This window comes from Apis florea, unplaced genomic scaffold, assembly GCF_048593485.1.
Source record: "Apis florea isolate Af1SG1 unplaced genomic scaffold, ASM4859348v1 contig_3747_pilon, whole genome shotgun sequence".
In the NCBI taxonomy this organism is placed as follows: domain Eukaryota; kingdom Metazoa; phylum Arthropoda; class Insecta; order Hymenoptera; family Apidae; genus Apis; species Apis florea.
Genome location: NW_028256832.1, coordinates 140,773 through 165,534, shown reverse-complemented (window position 1 = coordinate 165,534; position 24,762 = coordinate 140,773). Strand labels below are relative to the sequence as shown.

At 33.0% G+C, this 24,762-nt stretch overlaps 1 protein-coding gene across 9 annotated transcripts; it reads left to right on the top strand.

Annotated features, from left to right (window-relative positions):
- The first annotated feature begins 290 nt into the window (after positions 1-290).
- LOC100871787 (uncharacterized) lies at positions 291-24,555 on the top strand. 9 transcript variants are annotated; one of them, XM_003697722.4, is made up of 7 exons: positions 291-1,230; positions 7,042-7,083; positions 19,173-19,398; positions 19,657-19,799; positions 20,350-20,909; positions 21,198-23,009; positions 23,402-24,555. In XM_003697722.4, exons 2-7 carry the CDS (start codon positions 7,069-7,071, stop codon positions 23,463-23,465), a joined length of 2,820 nt encoding a protein of 939 aa, XP_003697770.1. In that variant the 5' UTR covers positions 291-1,230; positions 7,042-7,068; the 3' UTR covers positions 23,466-24,555. The 9 variants fall into 9 exon arrangements, with proteins under 9 accessions (XP_003697770.1, XP_012347788.1, XP_086770969.1 ...); XM_086914844.1 differs by lacking the exons at positions 291-1,230; positions 7,042-7,083 and adding exons at positions 16,264-17,942; positions 18,798-18,873; XM_012492334.3 differs by lacking the exon at positions 7,042-7,083.
- The last annotated feature ends 207 nt before the right edge of the window (positions 24,556-24,762 follow it).

Genomic DNA, 24,762 nt, shown 5'->3' with positions numbered 1-24,762 from the left:
TTTTCGATGGTACTCTTAAAATATTGACCGAAGTGATGATTCGCGTGACCTAACAATTTTTCAAGTGGACATTCTCGAGGACACTTGAGTTAAGAATGAGCATAAAATTTTGCAAACTGTTGCGAAATAACTAGTCACTTTTCACGCGAAGAAACTTTTTAAGCGAAGCAAAAGTTGTAAAATCCAAAAATTTAAAAGAGAGAAAATAGATGAAAATTTGAAGATATACATTTATATTTGATAGTATGAAAAAACAATTGTATTTTCTCAAAGGAAAAGAATAATTTTTGTTTATATTATTTTATTATTTACTTATTATATATTTATAATATTAATTTTTTTTAATAATGCATTATATTTTTTTTTAATTAGTATTTCCTTTGAAAGATATATGATATATAAAAAATATATCTCCTCATTTTTAAATTTAATAATTATATTCATAATATAAGGAAGCTATGATTAATATTTTTCCAGAATTATTAATAGAGCAGGATGTGTGATAATTTATTCATTTCCTATTAAGTATAATTTATCTATTTTTCCTGTTCGATTAATTTTTGTTCCTCTTTTTTATGCTTAACGAGGTCTTGTTTGTTCACTTTACTGTATTCTTTTCTTTTTAATTCACGAAAATAATAAAAAAAGAAAGTTGATGATTTGGATGAATGATCAAATTTGAATTTTCAATTTATTAAAAAAAAAATCTATCCGAAGGCGGAGAGAAAATGTCAGGAATTGCAGAAGTCGAAAGGATATGATTAGGAATTGAGAAAAAAAAGAAAAAAGAACATTTGACAGAGGGTGCGGATGATTTATACCACCCTGATTTCCATCAAACGAAACACTATTCGCGAATACCTACTATACTACCTACAAGGCCCTCGATATTCTTCGTTGCCACTACCCCCCACCCCAGAGCCCACGTGCATCGGCGCGTAGGCAACCCCGGCGTTGCTCGTGATGTCGCTTCGCTCGCCAGTTTCGACAGAGTCGTGCCGGTGATCGTTTGTTTGAGCTGATCGTTTGTCGATCGATACTATATTAATGATAGATTGCGTGAATCGGCGTCGAAATCATAATAAATCTTCGATCGAATACGTTCTTGAGAGTTTATAATATTTTGTGTGAAGTTAATAAAATTTTTCGTTCAGTGGGCTTCGCGCCACTGCGTGACTCTTGGTCTTCTTTCTTCTTATTATGCATTTGAGAAACATCTTCTAGCCAAAGGTGAGTTTTCTTCTTATTACAATTTTTTATCAATATTCTTTGAAAATAATTTATTCGGAAAGTAAAATTGTGAAAATGTTTCGTGAAGTTTTGATATTTGTCGATGTCTTATTCGTTTTTTTTGTATTCGTTGTTAAACAAAATAGATATATCGATATGGTATAAGATATAATTAGAGAAATTTAGTAATGGTATGAGGAGGTTAATTTTTCTTCGCTTGTCTGAATTTGTGAGTCAGATATCCGGAATGTTACTTTATTACATGTTTTGGACGTTTTTACATGCTATTTGGCTCGAGTTCAGAAATTTTATATCGATGTTTACAAAAAAGTGTAGCATTCGGCATTAATTAAAGTTAAAAGGATGTGATTTTGTCATTTTCGTTTTGTTTGAATTTTCGAGGTTAGGTTAAGAAAGTTTTAGTTTCTTGGTTAATGGTATCATAACTCTTTCTCTTTTAAGAGAGAGCTTTCTCAAAGAGACATTCTAAATACGGATCCTTTTTAGAGATTTATTATAGTAGATTTTCGTGGAATAATATTGTTGCTTTTGTTTTCTATCCCATTGCTTAGAGAAGCTTCGCTTAGCAACCGCGGTTTCTTTGTCAACTCGTGGCCAATTAGTAAAACATTTGCGAAACACGATTCAATTCATTTCTATGATTCTGACGTTTTTCGTCTTTTGATACAATTATCGATTCATGGAAATGTTTTATGAAATTTCTGTTTACACAAATGGTTATCGAAGAATTAGGATTTTGTTTTGTGATTTGTTTACATGAAATGAAACGTTCCTTGACAGCTGACCTTGTAATCGTCAAAATAAAATTTGGAATTCATTGGATGGATTTACATGTAAATTCTTATTTCGCTATAATTTAATATCTTAATAATTTAAAATTTCAGCGGAATACTGGACAATTTAAAAATGAATCTCCATGTGTACTTTTTCAAAACGATAATTTTGATAAATATATTAAATAAGAAAATTATTATTAAAATAAGAAAAATAAAAAATGCATATTTAAACAGTTTTCTTAAATATTTTATACGTAATAATAAGTAATAAATATTTATATTTAAATATCATATTTTATTTAACGTTTATAAAATATATAGTAATTTTTAATGATGAACAATATTTTTTTTTTATTAATATCACATTTATCAAAATGATGGATTGAAAATTTTTTCACATTAAATATTTACAATTGTTATTTGTTGATAAATTTTTATTCGTAGATGTAAAAGATGCTAAGAATTATTAAGTATTTACTTATTAGTAAATTTGTAATTAAAATAATTAGTATTATGTGTTAAATATTCTGAGCAAATACAGAAACAATTCTTAATTATTTGCTCGGAAAGTACAAATGCACTTCCGTATCTAGTTAGTAGACGTTTTAAGGATCGTTGATTTGGTAAATACGTCTGATATGCGGTATAAATTATGCAAATTCATACGTTTTGCATTTGCACACATTTAATATGCCCGCGTCATTCGTAATCATCGTAATACCGGCTATAAATCGTAGATGAATTTTCTTTCGTGGAATGAATACAAGGAATCGTCGAAAACAAATTTGAATTATAGCTGTTCATCCTGTAGAAATTACTCTTATAAATTATTTCAGTGATAATATTTCTAACCAGCATTTAATCATTTGAAATTTTTTCTACTGAGATTTTTGAAATATTTCAATGCTTTTATTTTAACAGAAAATATATTTGAAGATTTAAAAGCACTAATTTCGAAATAATGAATCAATAAATTTTTAAAAAATATTTAAAATAATATCAGAGAACTGTTGTGGTTACATTATATTCAAAACATAGTACTACCTAAGTAGAATCAGACAAAAATTCATTTAGTTGGATTAAAAATATCTTCCTTTTATAATTATTACGCAATTATAACAAATATATAAGGAAAAGCATTTTTTTCTAACAACTATATATAAAAAATTTTACAAGATATGTATTTTTGCTAATTGTTTATTACATATATATATTTTTCAAATAATAGTTCATTCTTCTAAGAAATTCTAATCGAATATTTAACATATTCAATTAATTCTAGATAATATGTTCATCATTTAATGCATTAAAAAAATTTTAAATTTATATATATAAATCAAAAGCTTTTTTTTATTTTTTATATGGAATATCATTGCTTAGATCGATTCTATTTAAAGACAGGTATAAGATTGCTTATGCGGTCAACAATAAGAGGCAATTTATATCTACAAAAATGGCGTATAATGGACGGTCTTAACCAAAGGGACAGAGGGATTGTTTCTTATGTTCGAAATGCAAAAGGACAAGGTGTTAACGATAATTGCATTGTGCGACTGCTGATCTTATTGTTAGAGCGCTAACTCTGATATCACGTGATATGTTCCCCTTGTATAGGCGTTAATGATGGTCGACCCCTTTCTTCATCCATTCTCAAGTTAGATCAACCACAAGCGACTAGCGATTGCAATCCTCGTTTCCATATTTGATTCTTATTGTCCTGCGCTTTTAGCTACTTATCATATTTATCCTCTTCAGTATGCTCTGCATTAATGAGGTTTGGATATCTTTCAAGATATCTATTGTTCAAACTCATTAATGCAGAATTTATCTTCTGTTAAAAATAAAAGGTTTCTTCGACCCCTTCGACAAACGTAGAGACATCTCCAAAAATATATAATCATCTACGCTACCTCGTTCATGCATTCTATCGCAAATACGATTAGAACCCTTCGTAACGAAAAAAAAGGGGGGGGGAGGATCGTTGGTATTGATGCAGGTTATCGTATACCCCGTGAAAAGGGGTAGGTTTCGCCAGGGAACCTGAACCTCACCTGGGTAGATTTGTCGATCGATGACGTCACCCTCGACGAAACAGCCACTCCTGTATGTATCTACCTGCGCTCGTGTACGCGTGTTCGATGCTCGTGAATAAAAAAGGACAAAACGGTGGACGGGAAAGAAGAGGCACGGCGAAGGCAACCAATCGGGCAACGAACTCTCCGCTAGCTGATACACAGCTCTTTCTCTTCGTCCTATCTCGCTCTCGCGCACCTCCATACGCCTCGTCTCATCTCCCTCTTTGTCCTCCCCCTTCATCGTGACTCCTCGATTCCGCGACTCGCCCCGTCTCACTCGCACCCATCTACCTCCGCCTCGCCTTGCCTCCCTTCCTCGACCTTCTTCTTCGTCCCGGAGGATCTAATCTCGCGATCTCCATCTGACCTTCCTCTCCTCTCGCGCAACCGTGAACGTGTGTCATCCGGGCCCTAGATAACAGGGAGCAAATGAGAAGTTATCGCAGGTGCTCGTGGCGTTAATAAAAATAAAAAATAAAAAAAAAAAAGGATCGGCTGCATAGGCGCGTCGGCTTTGGTCACGTTTGAATGGGGATGGATTTAGCGGCGATAAAAAGGGACATTTTAATTGCTCATGCAAACGTTTATTGGCAAAGTTTTATGGGGATGTTATACGGACGATGGCGGAAATAGGTACCGTCCACTCGGGCTTCATCGAAAGGTGCTATTGATTTTGACGCTAATTCGTTGAACAAATTAATTATTCTGCTGCTTTATTTTTTTTGGAATGATTTATCCGTTAAATTATACCTATTGTAGAAGACAGAAAGAAATTTTATTAGGAAATTAAACAGCGTTGAATGCTAATACATGTATCATTCGAGGTATTAATTCAAACATTTAAACATTAGTGGATTAATAAAATATTTTTTTAATTGAACTTATACAAGATGATGCTAAAATTTTTCTAGATCGATCGTTATTTTTAATCAGAAAATATAAGGTTGCCGCTACTTCCAATTAGAATATTTCCTTCGTACAAATTTGATAACCTAATTTCAATAATTACGTAATTAATATTTCCATTCGCATATCTCACGAAAATATTAAACTTATAATACAATAAGTTACGCTCATCAACATGGAAGTTGCGTTTTAGGTTCGCAGAAGAAATTACGAGTAAGGTTAGCGGTTAGACGATAACGGATGAAATTAAGCGGAATAAAGAAACGTGTAATTATGCGGCGTATTATGAAAAGCATGCGTTTCGAAAATATTTTCAAAAGACCGAAGCCTCTTTCAAACTTTCGTCAGATGCTGTAATACATGCTCTTTATCCGTTGAATCTCGGTCGTGCGATCCTCGCATAATTAACGAGTAAACTAATTATACAGTTCTACGAACGTTTTAATGCGGTGTAACATTCTAATTATACGCTTTTCGCGAGTAAACATTTGTGATTTCATTTCTTTGTTCCTTCAGTATTATCGTCGTTGCCTTTTTCTTTTTTTTTTTCTTCTTTTAGCACGATTCCCGTTATTAGTTTCAAACTAACTTCTTTTACGTAAACGCGAAGAAGAAAACGAAAACATTTCTGTTTGATATTAATCATCCGTGGAACAGTTAAGACTTTATCCAGTGTTTCATAGAATAAAAATATATTCAATATATATTTTGAATATCATATTTTTATCAGATTTTCCATTACACTTCATCACGTTTAATCGATAAATTTCTATTTTATATATTTCATTAAATACTCTACATCGAGCGATATTAATAACGATAATAGCTGATCAAATTATTAATCTAAACATTATGATTCACTTGATAAAATTAGTAGAGCATCTCTTATGATTAATCATGAATTCCAAGATAAGACCAGAATTATGATATCCATTCGGAATAATGGGTCGGTCCCATTAAAAAAAGTAAGATCGTGCCATTTTAGCTGGAAGCAACATAGCTGAACGGTATACATTAATCGTTTCTCCTCGCGAGCATATTTAATGCGTCTCCTTAATTGCATATGCACAAAGAGATCATTAGCGCGAAACGATATAATTATGATACGTCCCTAGGGTAAATTTTATTCGTGTAAGGGTAGATATTCGTGTGCACAGAGCACGTGTCATGAGCTTGTGAGTTGCTCTTTTGCAAATAAAATTATCCATTCGCTCGTTGTAACTTTTCTTTCTCGCTTGTCGCGGCTTGAATAAACCGTTTCGAGATGTTGCACGAGTCAAAGAGTAGTAAGTAATCCTAAGAATATTGAAGAAGGGACGTCCATGAATGTGCGACTTGAAAAATATTAAATTTGAACTTATTAAAAATAAAACTATTAAGTGTTAAAAGTTATTCGATGAATCACATTATTATTTTATACATCTTTAATTTCTACACTTAATACGAAGAACATTTAACTTTAGATATAACTGTAGATTATAGATTAATATTTCATATAATTCGACTTCTAGTGTTAATATATTAGAACATTGTTACATAATTGAATTTGTCATATAATGACGATGTTATAATAATACGTTACAGCTATATGTATTCGTTAACACTTGTTGCGTTGTTATATGTATAATAGCTTAGTTAATTGTCTAAATATGTTATTCCTTAAGTGAAATTTAAATTGCATTTGAGATACCATTTGAGAACTTCGTAAAAAACGGAGCACAATGGTACAATGGAAGCTAGGTTAATGATTTCAACTAGGATGTAATTAGTGCGTGGCTCTATTATAACGATTCACCTGTAATGTGTAAAATTCTACTATTTATTAAAAATTTGAATCGTGATCAATGAATGGAATTAAATGATAGAGAAAAGATATTGTTTTGGATAAAAGATGTTTCCAATGTATGTATACATCCTACGTATCTGTGTACATATATAGTTGTGTATGTGTTTTCTTGCATAATATACATTAATGGTATATAATAAAACAAGAAAGTACTAAAACAATATGATTTCTGTTTTATATGTTACAGATCGCCGTTATTTCTAATATTTTAGGAATGAATAACGATAAGGTATATATACATTAACTTAACATTATACATATATACATATATACATTACTTATTTATCTTTTTTTTTTTTTATATATATATGATTCGATAACAATGTTCATTATTTTTTCGAATAAAAGACACAATTATTTTAATCTTTCGTAATAATCCTTGAGTTTTTTAGGGATATATGAAATTTTATATGTAAATATCTTATTTTTTATTGTTTATAATCTATAAATCTGCATCTTTCTTTTGATGAAATAAACGAATTTAATGATATCAATGATACTCTTTTATTAAAAGAATAAATTCAGATTCAATTTATAAGTTAAAAATTGAACGTTTTATAACAAAATTTTATAATATATTCTCGTTCGAAAATCACATGGGGTACGCCCAATCGAATAATAATGGAAGCTGTCTTTTCCGATCGATATATAATTGCAAAAGAAACCTGGAAACTCTTCAAAAAGGTCTTCCATCAAGGACCACTTGACCTCGTATATACCTGCCCTTTCGGTCATGGGAACCTGCCCTTCTGAAGTTGATGGTTAGGGTTTCCAATTCACCATGGAACAGATGTCGATTGTCCTTCCTCTTTGTCGTTCCTGCACGTTGTGCACACTTCGCTTACGTTTTCTACGATTCTCCCACGCTGAACGTATTGTACCTCTTGTTTTCCATTCTTTTTTTCCTTCTTTTTTGTTTTTTTTTTTTCTTCTTATTTTCTTTTTCCACCAACGTTTGCCTCGAATCGATTCATCGTATTTTCGAACACGCGCTAAGTTTGGATTTTATCAAACAAGATTGTGTTTGATGCGGTGATCGACGATTGTTGTCTGGCAATCGCATAAATTACGCAAGGATAATGCGATGATAATGCCGTGTATAAATACTTTCATGACGTGAAAATATTTCTTTTAGCGAAATTGTTTTATTTTACAGAGAATTCTATTAATATAATTTATTATTTTATCTTTGGATAATTTATTGTTTAGAAATAAAGTTTTTTTTTTCAATCGAGCTGCGTTCATTTTGATAAATGTTATTTTTTTTAACTCAACAAATTATCAAAAATTTTAATTTCTTATGAAAATTAGGAGAATGACGCTTATTCTTACGTAATTATGAGAAGGAAGAAAGTTTATTTGTTGTTACAAATGGAAGTCGATTTAAGAAGATGTTAGGAAACATCATTTGCATATCGTTATTCCTTGTATACGTGCTTTTTTTTCACTTAATACTTCCTTCCAGTCGATAAATTATTCAGAAATTCAATCATCGATTAATTCTAGACGCATCTAATTCGCATGTTCGATCACTTCCGGTTTCATGGAGATCAGAGACACGCGATACAACAATAACTGCAATGATATCGCGTGGATCGCTTTCTGCGTAATATTTTACATACATAGGTATAAGTTCACACCGGCCGCGTTAATTCTCGCAGGCTAAGCACGTCTCATCTACAATTTCCGCGATTCTCCCACGTTCGAACGAACATTGTTCGTTCTTGAAGTTCTCGGGACAAGGCGAACCATATCCTGGTCCGTGAGTTTGCATAAATCTACCAGCGTTTCGTATATCCTGAAGAGATGTACAAGGAGAGATTTTAAGAAGTGTAATATTAATTTTTTAATAAACTTTAAGAGTTTTTACATGGAATTTAGAATTAATATAACAATGTTTCATCGATTCTAAAAATTCCATAAATCCATGCATCCAAAATTGAATATATCAGATCTATTGTTGTACAAAGTATTATTTAAAAAAAAAATCACTATTACTACACTTTGAAATCTTTTCAATAAACAAAATTCAAAAATTCTCAAAATTAAAACATTTTATTTTCAACGTCTCTTTCTGGATATCGTTTATATGCACGTAATATAAAACTGATTATTCGATATAAAGATGTTCGTATCGTTATCAGGAATTTCGAATGAAGGAGAATTTTCGTCGTTGTAAATACGCCTTTATTCTCTATTCTTGATTTGCTTGAACAGTCAGTGATAGTGATTTCTCCATCTCTTTCTAACGCCTCTTCTTCTCTCGAAATTTATACTCAATTTGCATGTATTATTCCATAAAAATGGAGTATCCAATGGAGTATCGTACACCAAGTCACCGATCTTTGTCCAATGATAAAAGTATGATTTCATGTTGGATATTTTTATCGAGCAAAGTTGTGTAGAAAATCGAGTACTCGAGTTAAGTGTTATGCGCTCGAGATGCAGAAATGATATAAATGATATTGTGCAAGATAAACATGGAAATTCATTAATTTACAAGTTTCGATTTTTGTAAGACGAGATATGATATGGAAATAAAATTATACACAGAAATCTTTTACAGAAGAGTTTATCTTTAGGAGAGTTTCTTTAAACATTCATAGAATGTTGGTTTACTATTATTATTTAGAATATTTTGAAATTGAATCTTGTTTTCAATATTATTGCAAAATATCTTTGTTTTATTAAACTGTTCTTGGTTACCAATGGTAATTATTTGTAATTTACTTTAATGTCATTTATCACTATAGAAAGAATTAGTATTAGTCTCTAATAGCAATTGCTCCTTTATCAAAGTTTCATATATTTACATAACTTTTCATTATAATCCTGCAACAATAAGTGGATAACTCTTAAAACGAAATTATTTATTTCATGACTTGAAAGACAGAAAACAGAAAAAATTTTATACCTTGTCCTAATTCCATTACTCTTTCATTTTCGATCTAGTTTACCTTCTTAATTAATACCTAGCAGAATCGTCTCGTAGAAATACAACATTCTTTCTCGTATGCTGCATAAATATCACGATGATAATCCGGTTAAACAGCAGGGACAAGTTGTACCTTTTAGATCGTGGCACGATTCTCATCGAGGCGAATGATCGCATTAGATTTGGTTCATTTAAGGTGGAATGTAACTCTATTGATGAAAATTCTCACCGGTTCGGGTCCTGTCTTTCTGCCTGTTTGTTACACATTTACGTTCCTCTTCATAAAAAAAAAAAAGAAAAACCATGTTCCACGTTCCTGGAATACGTTCTCCAAGCGTTCATTCAACGTCTCATAGCTCGCGGAGGAATCGGTTAAGAGGTAAGAAATTGTAATTATCGCCGACTATTACTACGAACGATTGCACAAACATTCTGTTGCCACTGTGGCTCTACTAACGAGGAACGTCCACCAGACGTGTCCGATTTCTGCGAAACTTTGCCGTGCTTGTAATGTAACAGGGATATAAGAGATGTGTAATAGTTACGCTCTTCTCTAGCCGATTACTACCGCTGCCCAGAGTCGTTTTGAAGTCTTGTATTCCTGTCCTCGGTTGGAAGTTATCGAAGATAGGGGGAAGTTGAGGCTGGATATTTTTTTCAGAATATTCTTGAAAAGGAATTTGCATGCGATGATTCTCTATATGGGAGGAAAATATGAAACGGTTCGAAAAAAAGGAAAAATAAATGGAAATGTTAAATGTCGATTCGAGGCATTATTGCCTATGGCATTTTCCGCTCTTCTCATTTTATTCTCTAACTACGAATGGAAAGGTAGTAACTACGAATGGGTTCTTCGGGTTGTTAAATTTATACGTGCTTTATTACATCTCATGTCTTATGTTTTCGAAGCTCGAACTTTTACTTATGAAAAGATTACGTAAATGTCTCTATGATTTGTAATGTTTGTAACACTTTTTTCAATCTATAGTTACATTAGTGGATTATTTTATCGTAATTTTGTATTCTATAGTAAATAGTTATCATTACGATAAAAATTTGAAGATAAGTTATCCATTAAAAGTGACGTAAAATTTTTGTTTTTTAAGGATAGAATTGAATTTTGTTATTCGTTAACGAATCGATCCGCAACGATTCGTCTTACGATTCTATTGATACGTTCTTCGAACGTAAAATCCACTTCTTATACGATAATCCATATTTATCAAGCGTTACATGCTCACGACGATTCCATTCGTTCAGAAGAACAACATTTTCACATGTCGTGACTAAATTCAAAGAGGAGGACATAATCTTTTAACAAGAAAGAGACCTGTCAGAATCTCACGATCGGCAAATCCGCTTTCTACGCGAGTCGAATCGTTGGCCGTGGGCCATGGAAATCCTTTCGAAAAGAGATACGTGAAGACGGTCAAGCCACCAAACTTACGAATCTGTGTCAGATGAAGAATGTTCTCGAGGACACTCGAGATATCCTATGGTTTTACTTTCTACGGTCGAAGGAGAAAAAAAAAGAAGAAGAAGCGGATAAAAGATGTAAAAAAAAAGAGAAGAAACAAAAGATCGAAATATCGTGTCATCGATTTTTTTCCAAACTTTGCCTCGTGGACGATGACGAATCATCGAGTCATCGTTACAGTGATTCTTTGGGTTACATGGATGTAGTAATCGTATTTTAATATCGATGGTAATATGCAATAAAATGGAACCGGTTCTTTGAATTCGCAAAAGGAAAGATGCATTTTCTGGACTCGTCATCGTGCGTGTAAAGGTGTACGATATTTGAAACAAATATGGAAGAGAATCGGTCGATTGTTTATGTGTTTTGACGAAGCGTTGAATAAATGACTGTTTGCAATAAAATTTTGTAAGAAGAGACGAAATTCGAAATAACATTACATTTAAAAAAAAATTAGATACTGATCAAAGTTCGATGGTATTTCGAAACAAATTATGCACGTTTATTAATCGCAGCGATCATTCACATTTTTATAGCTTGTGAAAGTCAATCAGATAACAAAGCTATTTTCGTTGCATGCTCGCCGAGTAATAATAATTTACATAAATCCTTTCAATTTTTCATTCAACTTTCTTTCAAGAAATTATTTCCAATATTAATAGAGAATTCATCGAAAGCTTGTGAACGAACATATTTATATTTAATTATATATTTTACATAAAAATTATTTTTTTAATTAGCACTAAACAATGATTCGCGTCAGAATAACCCACATTTTACTTACTCTCGCTAGTTTTAATAGCCAAGCTCTACCTGGAACGTGCAAACGCGCGTCGCTTTTAACCTCTTGCACCTCCATTTGTAGCCGAACGATGCAAGGTTAACCGCGTATCCGAGCGGATGTTACGCGTAAAAATATTACCACTAACACACCCTTTCGATGAGCTTTCGCGCCTGTCCGCCGATCGAACCATTCACGAACGACTCCCCTCGACGAAAGCGAATTTATGGACGGTGGAAGAAAATTTTGTTCCTTCCTTCGTGTGTGTGTATATATATATATTGTAAAGTAATTGAAAAGCGATATTATTTAATTAAATCAATGAAAAAATGATTTTTAGATATTTTAAGAATATTTTTTTCGATTATTTTTGCACCGCACATCAATTTTGATTCGTAAGAAATTGCAACTCTTCATTTCTCCGCATAAGCTAAAAAAAAAAAAAAATATTTCTAAAAATAACGAAAGGATCAACTTGATATCAACGATTTTTATGGATTGTAATTAAAGAGATTAGAAAACACTATCTTGAACGATAAGTTTCGAAAAAAATTAGATTGTTTAATGTTGATTTATCACACGATAAATTAAAATTATCTTATCTGAAGATTTTCTAACAATATAAATTCTCGTATGCTAATAGTTGATTATCCGGTAGGAAAACACTACTCATTTAAATCAATATGCATTATTATATTATTTTTAAACGATTTACAACGCATCATTGTATCATCACAATCATAACATTTATTTTACTTTTTTCTTTTTTTTTTTTAATCTAACAAAGCAAGCAACATACCTACGTAAAATAAAATAATTTAATGACCGACGTGTCTTTACACGCAATGATTCCAATGCATTCAAAGAATCCAACTATAAACCGACAATATTTACACGCTTGTGTACACGTCTACATTTATATAAATCGCAAACAAGATCGATAAGATTCCCTCCCTCCAAGTATCAATGTCAATTGCCAACAACGGGTAGTGTATCTAAATTATCTCGTAACTATTCCATTCGAAGAGCACAATCGGCCAACACCCCGAATAACGAGAGACCGCAAAAGCCAACCCATTAATTTAGATCGGCTCAACGTCGTCCCAGTTAATAACTATCTCAAGACTTTTGCTCGAGGATCGTTCTCGGCGCGCAGCTGCGATGGCCACGCGTCGTATTTCATATTTTACGGTGTATAACCGCGCGCACGTTCCATCCATCCACCCCGGGTCGGATTTTTATGCTCGTCGATAGATACCCCGCGTATACACGGTTGCATCGAAGCCAAGTCGAAAGCACGTCGGGCGGAATAAAGTCCGGCATGCGGCCGGCTGTAACTGTAATGCATCTCGGCATCACCTATGATCTCGCACCGTTACCTTGAAATAGGTGAGCAGCCAGTCGGTGGCCGTCTCTCGGCCCGTAAACCCAACCTGCAAACTCGAACCGCAAACTTTGCTCACTGTTCGACAAATAACAGATATGCACGGTATTTATCCGAGTTCTGACAATGTGAACACGTTTCGAATTCAATGCGGAATATATATATATGTATATAAGGTACTCGATTGTCAATTTATAGTCGGCCTCGAGGTTTTATTAGGAATGGTTTTTTGGGATATTTTATTGGAGTATGCTCTTATCATTAATGTTATCAAAATTTTTTCAATTTATTCAGGGTGAAGATAGTAATACGGTCAAAGAAAGAAAGAAATAGTTATATTTTTATTTACCTTAAACTAAATAGAAATTATTTCATGTAACACGATGACTTAGAAAACTTAGAATAAATGCACAGTGGAATTCAAGGGAGATATTTTATGAATGACACGATCAGCATTTTAGAAAAGAGTATGAGAACCTGTAACTTCTGAACATAAAATAATCATCCCCAATCTTAGATGAATCATATCTTTAAAATTCATCGAGTTTCATTTCGATTTCGAGTCACAAATGGCCCCCCCCAAAAAAAAGAACAATAAAGGAAGGGGAACAGGAAGGAAAAAAGGCGGTGAAGAGATGAAAGCTCGACGGGAAGCTGGCACGACACGGGAAGCGAGCGTTTCCGGTATCCGGGGCGACATCCTGATGAATCTATTTCTGAAGGAAACGTTCGAGGCCTGACTAGTGTAGTGGGAGGAGGGGGCGTGTGGAACGAAGTTTTCGGTGTAATGCACGGCCGTATGAATGAAAACTCGGGAAGAGAAGCCAGTCAGTCGGTGCACCGTGGTCGGGGCTTCGTTCTAGCTCGCTGGTTTTTCTCAAAGGAGACGCGTGGGTGGTGATTTTCTTCCTTTGTAACTCGATACCGTTTAATCGGTGCCTGTTACGTTACGCGTTTCCATGGAATCGTGACGATCGAACCCTCGGTTTTTATGGGAACGATCGTGAGCTCGATACACCAAGGTGTGCGAAAGGATGTCCAAGGGATGGCTCGATGTTCTCGTTCTCGATCGTGGAGGGGATCGTGAGGGAAGGGTGTTAAGACGGATGGAGGGATTTGGAAGAAGATTTGACATTGCCTGCGAGATTTGGACGAAGACACGGATTAGGACGAAGGTATTTCTTTGATTTGTTTAATAAGATTTGATCGCAGTTCGGTATGACTTTGTTTGGAGGGATTAAACTGAGAGGAATGTTTTTTTTTTTCATTTGTTTTGCAACTATATTCGTTTATTTTTAATAAAGATTGAGATATAAAGAAGTTTTATAGTAGGTTTTATAGTAGATATTTTTTATCATCTCTTTTATGGTTATGTTATTAAGGAGAGATTTAATTTCAATGTTTGTTTTACTTGAAGAGAACATGATTTTTATATTTTATACACTAAAATAAATATAAAATATAAATGCATATTATTTCAAAAAATTTAATATCTATATCTGTTTTATTTAAAACAAATTTTTCATCGATTTTAAATTTCATTATTTATAGATTAATTTTGTATTTCAAAAATCATCTGTGCTAAATATATCCATTTCGAGTTCACTGTTCTCTTTCTCTGGTTATCCATAACTACAAACTACATTAGAAGTTTTTGCACGAATCAAGATTTACGTTCAAACATCCGTGTCAAATGAATCGGTGAATTTACCGCAATCAGAGGTCCCGTTTACGTACGTTTTATATCGTATAACCTGATGCTCGTCCGAAAAAAAAAAAAAAAGACTATTAAACACCTTAATTCGACTGTGAGGAAGCGCAAGAAGATTTATAGCTCGGGCGCAAAAAATTACCTTTGGAATCTGAAACATCGTTTCACAATGTTAAAATAATGATACGTTTTAAAAAGCAGCTATAACTTAAATGTCACTCAGCGAAAGTCACGGGAGAAATTTTATTAATATCCACTAATTGTCCATTGACCGATTAAAAGGTATCATAATCTCAGTCTTGGCTTCAAACTCGTTGAGAGAAAGTCTGTACTGATTTTTAATTTTTAAGTAGTTTAAAATTTATGAAACGTTAGATTAAATAATTCTAAACATCTGATATTAAACATGTTCTAATGAATTATACTAATACTTGTTAGACAATTTCAAGAACATCAAAATTTTATAATACTCAATTTTACTTATTCTTACATGATGAACTCAAGAGGTGAATGAAAAAAAAAAATATCCGTTGCGATAATTATCGAGGCAATACATAACTTCAACTCTGAATCGCTAATGAGGCTAATGATTTTTTAACGAAGATTCGAAAATTCGGATCCGTTACGTGCACGAGAAGAGTATTCTCTCGGCCGTTTTCACGCGAGCTCCTGTGCACGTTTCGTCTCGGAAAAACGCGTGCCGTGACATGTGGCGTATGTGATATGCACTTATACGGCCGGCTCCGGACACACGTGGGCACACTACATGCACTTTTTTCCCTGTCTCCACACCCTGTTCCTTCTTCTCCAATCCCAGAACGTTCCATCACCACTGACTACATCAGCGTTTCTCAACCGTTCGCGATATACAAATGATGTGAAATTTTTTCAAAATTTAATAGCCGAATCGAGGCCAATTGTGTGTATGTACGCGGTAATATAAAATAATATGTAAACAATATTGCGTGTATTGTATAGTTTCGAACGTGTTCCGAATAATTTGAACACTTTTTATTTTCGAATCCATTGAATATAGCATTGAAAAACGTTTTTCTATATATAACGGATGACATTTATCGAAAGTAATAGGAGAGTGAAATTGATGAAGGAAATGGTGAACTTTTCATTGGGAATTTTTATTACGATGATTTGTAATCACGTAACCGTTACACGATAATGCTCGCCATTTTTGTTAGAAATATCGAAGAATATTTATATCCAGTATGAATTATGTTTCTTTTTTTTTTTTTTTTTTTTAGCTTACTTAATTTACAATATTACAGCAATTAGGAGTGATTTAAAGCACGCAACATTGTGTTTAGAATACTTCAGGGTTTAAGTACCTAATACTTAAAGTAATTAGAGTTTAGAGCATCATAAAAATAAGGATAACTCCTGAAGCAATTACCGCATAGTACGTATTATTTCATGTTAAAATGCTATTCAATGTATAGTTAGGAAGAATTGTATTATATTTCATGTAATTCTTAAGATTGTAGAAAACTAATTTCGTAATTTCTAATTTTACAAAATTTTTTTCTTCGATTTGTGATTTTCCGATTTTGAAAATTTAATCGATGCAAGTTTATACGACGTATTGCCGATACGATTAAGGATTAAATCACGAAACTAACGACGCAATAATGTAGGAAGAATATTTTTAGGCAATGTGCAAAATAGATTGCGATAGAAATTCATCGTTCGTTTTAATGGTTCATAAATTCGTAAATCGCGTTGGTTTGAACGATCAAATAAATAATAATTCTTTTTTACATTCACCGTATCATTTAGTACATGAATCGGTGCGAATTTAATACCGCGTGTACAGTGTTATAAACGATGAGAAGGTATACACAGTTTGTAATCTTAACGTTACTAATATACATTAATGTCGTGGTTTTTATTAGTAGCATTAATTCACGACGGTTATGATTAATAGCCACGATAGAGTGTATCTTCCTCGTAATGATACATGGTAATATGCTCGATATTCAATAGTGATCTTTTACTTGTGTTTAAACGCGTCTGTTTCTGTTCAATATTTGTACTAGATATCATACTTGTTTTTCACCAAATTTATTATTTAATCCAACGTTTCGAAGCTAAGTTCGATGAAATTAATCAAATTATCTTAGATTCTTCGCCAAAGGGATTTCTGTTACGTGGTTTTAATATTAAAGAACACGGGGAGAAACCGATTTATATTTTTTTAAATTTAACATTCTAACATTCTTAGATTTATCAAAATGATAATTAGATTTGTAAGAAATTAACAAATGTTAACAAAACTATAATTAACGAATTAACGAACGAAGATTTGTTTCTCTAAGAATAAACTAATTTACAACGGAAGATTATTAATAATATTCATTCTTTCAAGATAGAAGGGAATATTTCATTCTATCAATGATACAATTAAAAAGTGAGGATTTAGATATAATTGTCCATTGTATCGTGGACTGTGGACGAGAGTGAGGTCAATGAGCATTTGAATATCGAAGGATACGTATTGTTACCAATCGTTCACAGCGACGAAAGATACGCGATGAAATAGTGCATGGACGGTTGGTAGAATCTGAGAGGAAGGCCGTGGTCAAAGCGGTCGTTCGTTTTCGATATAAGATGGATGTAATTCGAAGCTGGGAACGGGTAACGCACGTTCAACCGTAAAGGCGTAACCGTGGTAGTGATAAAACTGGCGCGAGTAAGGGAGACTTCTCCTCTTTCGTTCGTAGACGAGATGATAGTTGTCTGGTTGGAAAATGTTGCTAAACATCCTTGGAATGCTGGGAAAGTGATCGTGAGATGATTTTGCTGAACTTTACGCCTCTTCTTTCAAGTCCTATTTCAACGTTCTTCTTTGATTTATCTCTTCCGCTTATTTTTCTTATTTTTGTTCATCGTGGAAGGAATTCGATTTTTTTTTTTTTTTAATATTAAACTCTGTCAAAAAATTCTCGAGTTTATAGCTTTATTATTATTATTATTATTATTAATCAAGAATATGATTCAGATTTCATTGATGAAATTCATATTGATTCATAGTGAAACAAGATAATAATAATTATCGAAAAATTTTTAGTTGATTTTATCACTGATAAATTTTATCTTGTATTTTATCTGATCTTTTAGATTTTTCTGTAATTATACGTTAAAAATAAATTTCAACAATTTTTATACAATATATTACGTATGAATGTTAAATAAATTATATGAAAAAAACATTCAGATTCGACTGTGACTCGTTTTAATAATATAATAAAACAAGTGATAAGATATCGATCGTATATTCAGCCAATTTTAAGTTGTAATGTAATGCGCGATATTAACTCGTACATAATAAATATTATTACATTTATTATATCTCACAAAAAAGAAATATAATCATTAAATACTCGCTAGAATAAATTTGTTGAGTCGGGAATTTTATGTACAACAAGCTAATAATTACTTGAAATAACAATGTGAATATTTGTTGGAATAACAACTTTGAATATTTTCAATTTTTTAAAAATGTTCACTGCTTGTTTTAGATTAATCGTGTTTTTAGTTTATGTTTTCTTCGAAAAGATTGACAATGAGACATCAAGTTTCGCGAATCTTATCTATTGTTACATTTAACTCTAATAAATACTAGATACCGATGTTTCCACAGTGTATTACATTTGCTCCATCATCATCTTTAACGAACAGCGAAGAAAATTCCTCTTTTGTGCGTTGAAAGTATGCAAGTATTACTCTTATTAAGTTTTGTATTTTTCTTAACTCTGTATAAATCAATTTTATAGTAAAAAAAAAAAAAAAAATAATATTCTTGAATTATCAAGAAATGATTGTTAAATTTCCAATATACTGCAATATACAATATTTTCGCTACGTTAAATATCCAATGCAATAGTTATTGAGAAAGATACGATACGATTTATGAATTGAAAGAAATATGAAAGAAAACTAAACAGTGAGTTTCATTGGGTGAATATTTATTTATTTCAATGTGTCAATCTTGGTATCATCATTTCTTTTTTTCCAGGCTATCGCGATGCGTCTGTTCAAGCGTCAGTCGTCTGATACGAGCCCTCAATTAGTTTCGGCTACACCGTTATCTCATGATGGAGCATCGCCTCTGACAGTGGTAGAAGAAAATCTCGAACGTAGCAGTAAGAAGCCTCATAATGAAAACGATGGATTGAATCGGACGGTGAAAGAAAATGCGAATGAAACACTGAAATCGTCGTCTACTATTTCAAATCGCAAAGGTAACAAACAAATTAAACTCACGAATTTATTAAAACTGGTAATGTTTCGATAAATAATTTTAAATCTTTAAAGATTAAAGATGTTATAATATTATGGTATTGTGGAAAATTTAGTTTAAGAAAAATATTAATGTATTATTAAAATTTAATTTTTAGAAATTACAGATTTTGTTACTTTCGTCATTTTTTTTCGTACGATTCAAATCGATCGATACGATTGCAGAGTGAAAATTAACATTATCGAGTCTGGTTTCACAGGAATTTCGACATGGGGCAGGAAAGTAGGTCGAAGATGGGATCAGTTGAAAAGATCAGACAGCTCCGAATTGCTTTCGGTTTCGGGCCGAAGGAGAAGGTGGAGTCCGAATCGGAAAGCTGGCACAACAGACGAAAAAGAAAACGTAAGTCTGCTACTTTCTCATTTATTCTCTCACCGCATCTTTCCTGACCTAATAAATAATTAGCACTTAACCAATTAATCCTTTTTTATCGAATTATTCCTATTTTTTTTTTATGAAGAATAATTTGAAGGAAATTTAAATTTTCACATTTTTATTACAGAAATCTTAATATTTTATCGTACTATCGTATATTATTGCAATATACACATAGATTCAAATAAATTGAATCAGATTTTGTTTGAATTCTACAGTTACTGAAAACACGCAAGCAGGTATTTTTGACAAAATTTATATTGGTTTATATTCAAACAGAATTTTCATATTATTAAATATTTTAATTCTGATATCTGTTTGTAATATATTAAGATATGTATTTGTAGATACTGTTAACTCCTTGATTATATTGTATACATACAAGGGCCAACACAAGCCAAGACAAAACAGTATACAAGTTTAAAAAAAAAAAATTGTTATTAAGAATTATATTCTCTATATTATTTATTTACATCTTTCTTCAATTTTAACTTTAGAAATCTGTTATCAATTTCAGGGAACCGGCGGTTTCTCGGAATTACCAAAGCCAAAGAGAATTTCCAGGGTGGAATCGTTACGAAATTTGTTCAGGAGCAACGAGCGAAGCAGCGATATGTCAGCCAGAAACGTGACGATACAAGAGGAAGACGTCACCTGTATCAGTCATTATCCAATGGAGAAAGCTCTAAGCGAGGGTGCTATAAAGAATGTATCCTTTTGTGGCAGCTCGGACGACAATCGAACGGACCGTGGAACGATTCTTCTGGAGAAGAAGAAACAGCTGAGTCGTAGCATCCAGGACCTTCAAGAGCAGCAACGTGTTTTAGATTATATCTTGAAGAATCAGGATATGCTTAAAACGCAGGAAGGAACAGCTTTCGCGAAGGAAACGTTAGACAAAATCAGAAGTACGAGTCCTAAGCGAAGGAATACGAGTCCTAAAAGAAGCAATCAATCTACGTCTGAGGCTGGTAAAAGCAGCGTTTCCACTCAGACTAAAGACTTTTTCAGTAATCAGCTTAATAATATTAAGAAAAATTTGTTCAATGTTCGTGCGAGTAGCAGCGAATGCGACAGGTGAGTTGTTTTATGATTCCACATTTCTTGATTGATTGATTTTAAACTTAAAAATGTACTTATATGTATGCATTTAGATTCTTATTTTATTTACATATTACTAATATGCTTTCAAATAATGAAATATTCATTTAAGGGTTGATTAAGTAAATGGAAAAATCAAGATCAATTTTTGAAAACATTCATTCACTATTAAAACAGAAGTATAACGTTTTTATCATAAAAATAGTGGAATATAGATAATAGAATTTATTAGAACCTATTCTTTTAAATCTCTTTCATTTTCAGACCTGATAATCAGAGATCTTTTCCAACATTTGGCCTGGATGATCTGATGAGCAACCTACGATTAGCTTGCGATGAAAGTGGCTACGACTCTGACAGCACACGAGCTGGAGCTGATTCTCCAGATAGCGAGAAGTGTCCACCAATGTTAAAACCCCGTAGCTTTTCCATAACGTCGGACGACTATCATGGCATCGACTTGTCACTACCAGTCACTACCCCCATAAAGAAAGACGTGACAACAGAAACGGAGAAAAACGAGTCAGGTCCATCTTGCCTCGAAGACACTGTCGTGAACAATGCTATGCTAAATGGGACGATAATAACAAACACAACCACGGTACCATCGGATGAAGAAGACACGGACAGCTGTGACGAGGATACGTTCGAAGGATTCGCGGAGTACCAAATGAATTGTGGCGTTGAGCAAACAAAATCCACCGCGAACACTTTGGGAAAATGCGACAGCGGAATATCAAGAGGATTCTCAGCGTCGTCGACTGGGAACTTAGATAAAAGAACATCTTCTGGAAGCAACGAACTCATCAGGATATCGGATAAGAGATTCGCAAAATCAGAGCATACGACGTCGCTATTGCAAGCGGTGAAGTTGCAAAATTTAAAGGAGACCAAGTCCCAGATACCGGTCAAATGTAAAAGGTACAGCAATTCTAGCACCTTGTGTTTACTAGAGAACGCTGCATCCCCCTGCAAAGATAGTCCACCGGCGTCAAAAATATATTCGACGATCGTAAACAGCCCGCTGGAGTACTACAGTCCAAAGAGATCGCGTTCGAATTTGGAGCCTGAAGGTCCCGAGGTTGTAAACGCGAGGAATAAAATGAAGAAATCCGAGCCAGAGATTAAAATCGATCATCTAACGCCGATTTCAACCCCAGCTAATAAGACATTGGTACGTCGCGAGTTGAAGACCATGAAGTTGTCCGTGGAGAAGCCTGGCAGCCTTGGCATTCTCGTGGAAAGAAAAGAGGCTGTTCGACCTTTCTACGTGATTTCGAAGATGGACGTAAATGGAGAGGCGGCGAAGTCGAAGCAATTCAGGATCGGTGACGAGATCGTTCGAGTTTGTGGACGTAGGCTGCGTGGGATGTCGCTCATCGAAGCTAGGAACGCTTTGAAAAATTGTTCAGGGACCGTAGAGCTTCAGATAGCCAGGGAACCAACGTTCACTTTTGGCGAGGAGATAGGCGACACGTGGGGCGATATTCTGGTCCGCACTCGTAGCGACTCCGAGGTGTGGGCGTTGAAACAAGAAAAATCGGAAGTCCCCGTGAACAGTGTCGCTCGAGAAAAAGATTCTTCCCAGTGTAAAGTAGTCGGTGCATTGATGAAGGATGGCAAGAATTTATCCGCGAATTCGATGGAGAGGATGGAATGCGAGAGTGATCGTATGTTGAAGAAGGAATCTCAAGGTCAAAAGATGACTGGTATGAGGAAGTTTCAGGTGGTGAGGAAACGAGCCACCAATCCAGTTTCCTATCCACGTAGAGCTACCAGTTTGTCGATGGACTTGTTGACTATCACCTTGGAGAAGGGTGCCTCGAAAAAGTTGGGCTTTTCCATTGTTGGTGGATCGGATAGCAATAAAGGATCGATGGGTATTTTCGTGAAGGACATCATGGCCGGAGGACAAGCGGCTGAAGAAGGAACTTTAAAAGTGGGAGATGAGATTTTAGCAATCAATGGGATCTCGATGGATGGATTGACGCACGCGAAGGCGTTGCAAACTTTCAAAGCTGCCAAGGCTGGGAAGATGGTTCTTCACGTGGGTCGTAGAGACCCGACGCATAAACGGTTGGGTCACAGACGATAAAGAATATTGATGGTCTATAACATTGGGTTAGTTCTGGTGCTTTGCTTTTTTAATCGTCTACTGCTATTGCTTTTTGCTTAAAATTCTTTTGCTTTCTTCTTTGGAGTTTTTTTTCTTTGGGCAAGTTTGTTGAGTGAAAAAATTTGATGCTTTTAACAATGATGCATTTAATTTAATAAGACAATTTAAATGGATTGAATAATTTAATTGATATAATTTACTGTTAACCGCATCTTTTGGACTAATATTTTTATAAAATATTTGTTCAATAGTTAAAAGTATAGATTTAAAACTAACAGATTTGAAATCAATTTTTCCTACGAATTTGTATTTTATGTTTCGATATATAAATCAGAAAATATTTATGTTACAGATATATTATTCAATCGAAATCGTACGATTGCCTGGACAAGCTAACAGAAACTGGAGACGAATGAAATTATACAGAAATTCGATAAATCAAAGGGAAAGTCATTAAAATTATATCATCATGTTTTGTTAAAGTAAACACGATCGAAGTATCGTTATTATTTTTATTTCGTTCTTGCATTAAAGGATATGATGTATATATATTTCGTACAATTTAAAGCACGTTATTACGTTTCACGATTATAATAATTGACTACAATAACTTACTTATATTTTCCCAACAAATGTAATATTTTTTCAACGATTAACAAAATCTTTCTAATTTCTAATCAATGATTCGTAATCAACGTGGAAATTCATTTTTTGTATATTCGTTATACTCGTTATACGTTCACGTGAATCGAGATTAGATTTATGTTAATTAAATAATTTCTTTAAGACGATAATTGTGATATTGACTATTTTTATTAACTTTCGTTTCAAACTATCGAGATAATAATTTCCCATCTATGAGTTTTTTTGGAAAATTCATGACTTGTAAACATTGTGTTTCCATTACGCTAAATTTGTATCAATTATTTAAACAATCAAATGTTTATTTGCAATATATGTAAAATTAAAAGTGTAAAAACTCGTGCATAATTCGATATTATTATTATTATTGTCAATGTTATAAGTATAATAAGTAATTAGCAAAATTATATTCGGTTTTCATTTAAAAAGGACTGGTCTGTTTTAATATACTTTCATTTATTGTATCGTAGATCGGGATAATTAAAATAATAATTATAAAAGATACATGTACATAGTCATATCCTGTTAGATATAACACGCTAACATATTGGATTATGGCTGTTCGATTAAATGTAGCCCGGAATTAACTTATGTTTTGGTTTGGAAACATATGCTTGTTTAATACGAGCTACATACCAGTTCAAATGGAGATTTATTAACTCATGGGATGAGTACTCATCATTTACTCAAATATGTTATAAGCGTAGTGTTTAGTTGATTAATAATTTTAAGCTACTGAGACTGACATATAGAATGTCTACCTGAAAAATGCTGTGATATTCATTATAGTCGCATTAGCTGATATCGTACAAACTGTATTTAAAAAAAAAATGGTTTTGTTAATAAATGTATATACGTGGTTAATCTGCTTTAATTGTTTCATAATCTCTTAACTAATATTTATTTTTATGCGATTTTTGAAATATTCTATTTTATACTGGGGAATTAATTGAATAGAAATATTTACACAATTTTTTTCCTTTTAATTATTAGGAAAAAAATATCATATAATTTTTATTTTTAGTTCCACATAACGCGTATAACAGAAAAATGTTTTTAAATTCATACAAT

Bases quoted from the DNA above. Each gene is read 5' to 3' on its own strand.
- LOC100871787 (XM_012492331.3), top strand. From the start codon at position 14,466: ATGTCCAAGGGATGGCTCGATGTTCTCGTTCTCGATCGTGGAGGGGAT. The intron at 19,800-20,349 runs GTAAGTCTGCTA...TATCAATTTCAG, and splicing joins CAACAGACGAAAAAGAAAAC to GGAACCGGCGGTTTCTCGGA. The intron at 23,010-23,401 runs GTTGGGTCACAG...TTTATGTTACAG, and splicing joins AGAGACCCGACGCATAAACG to ATATATTATTCAATCGAAAT.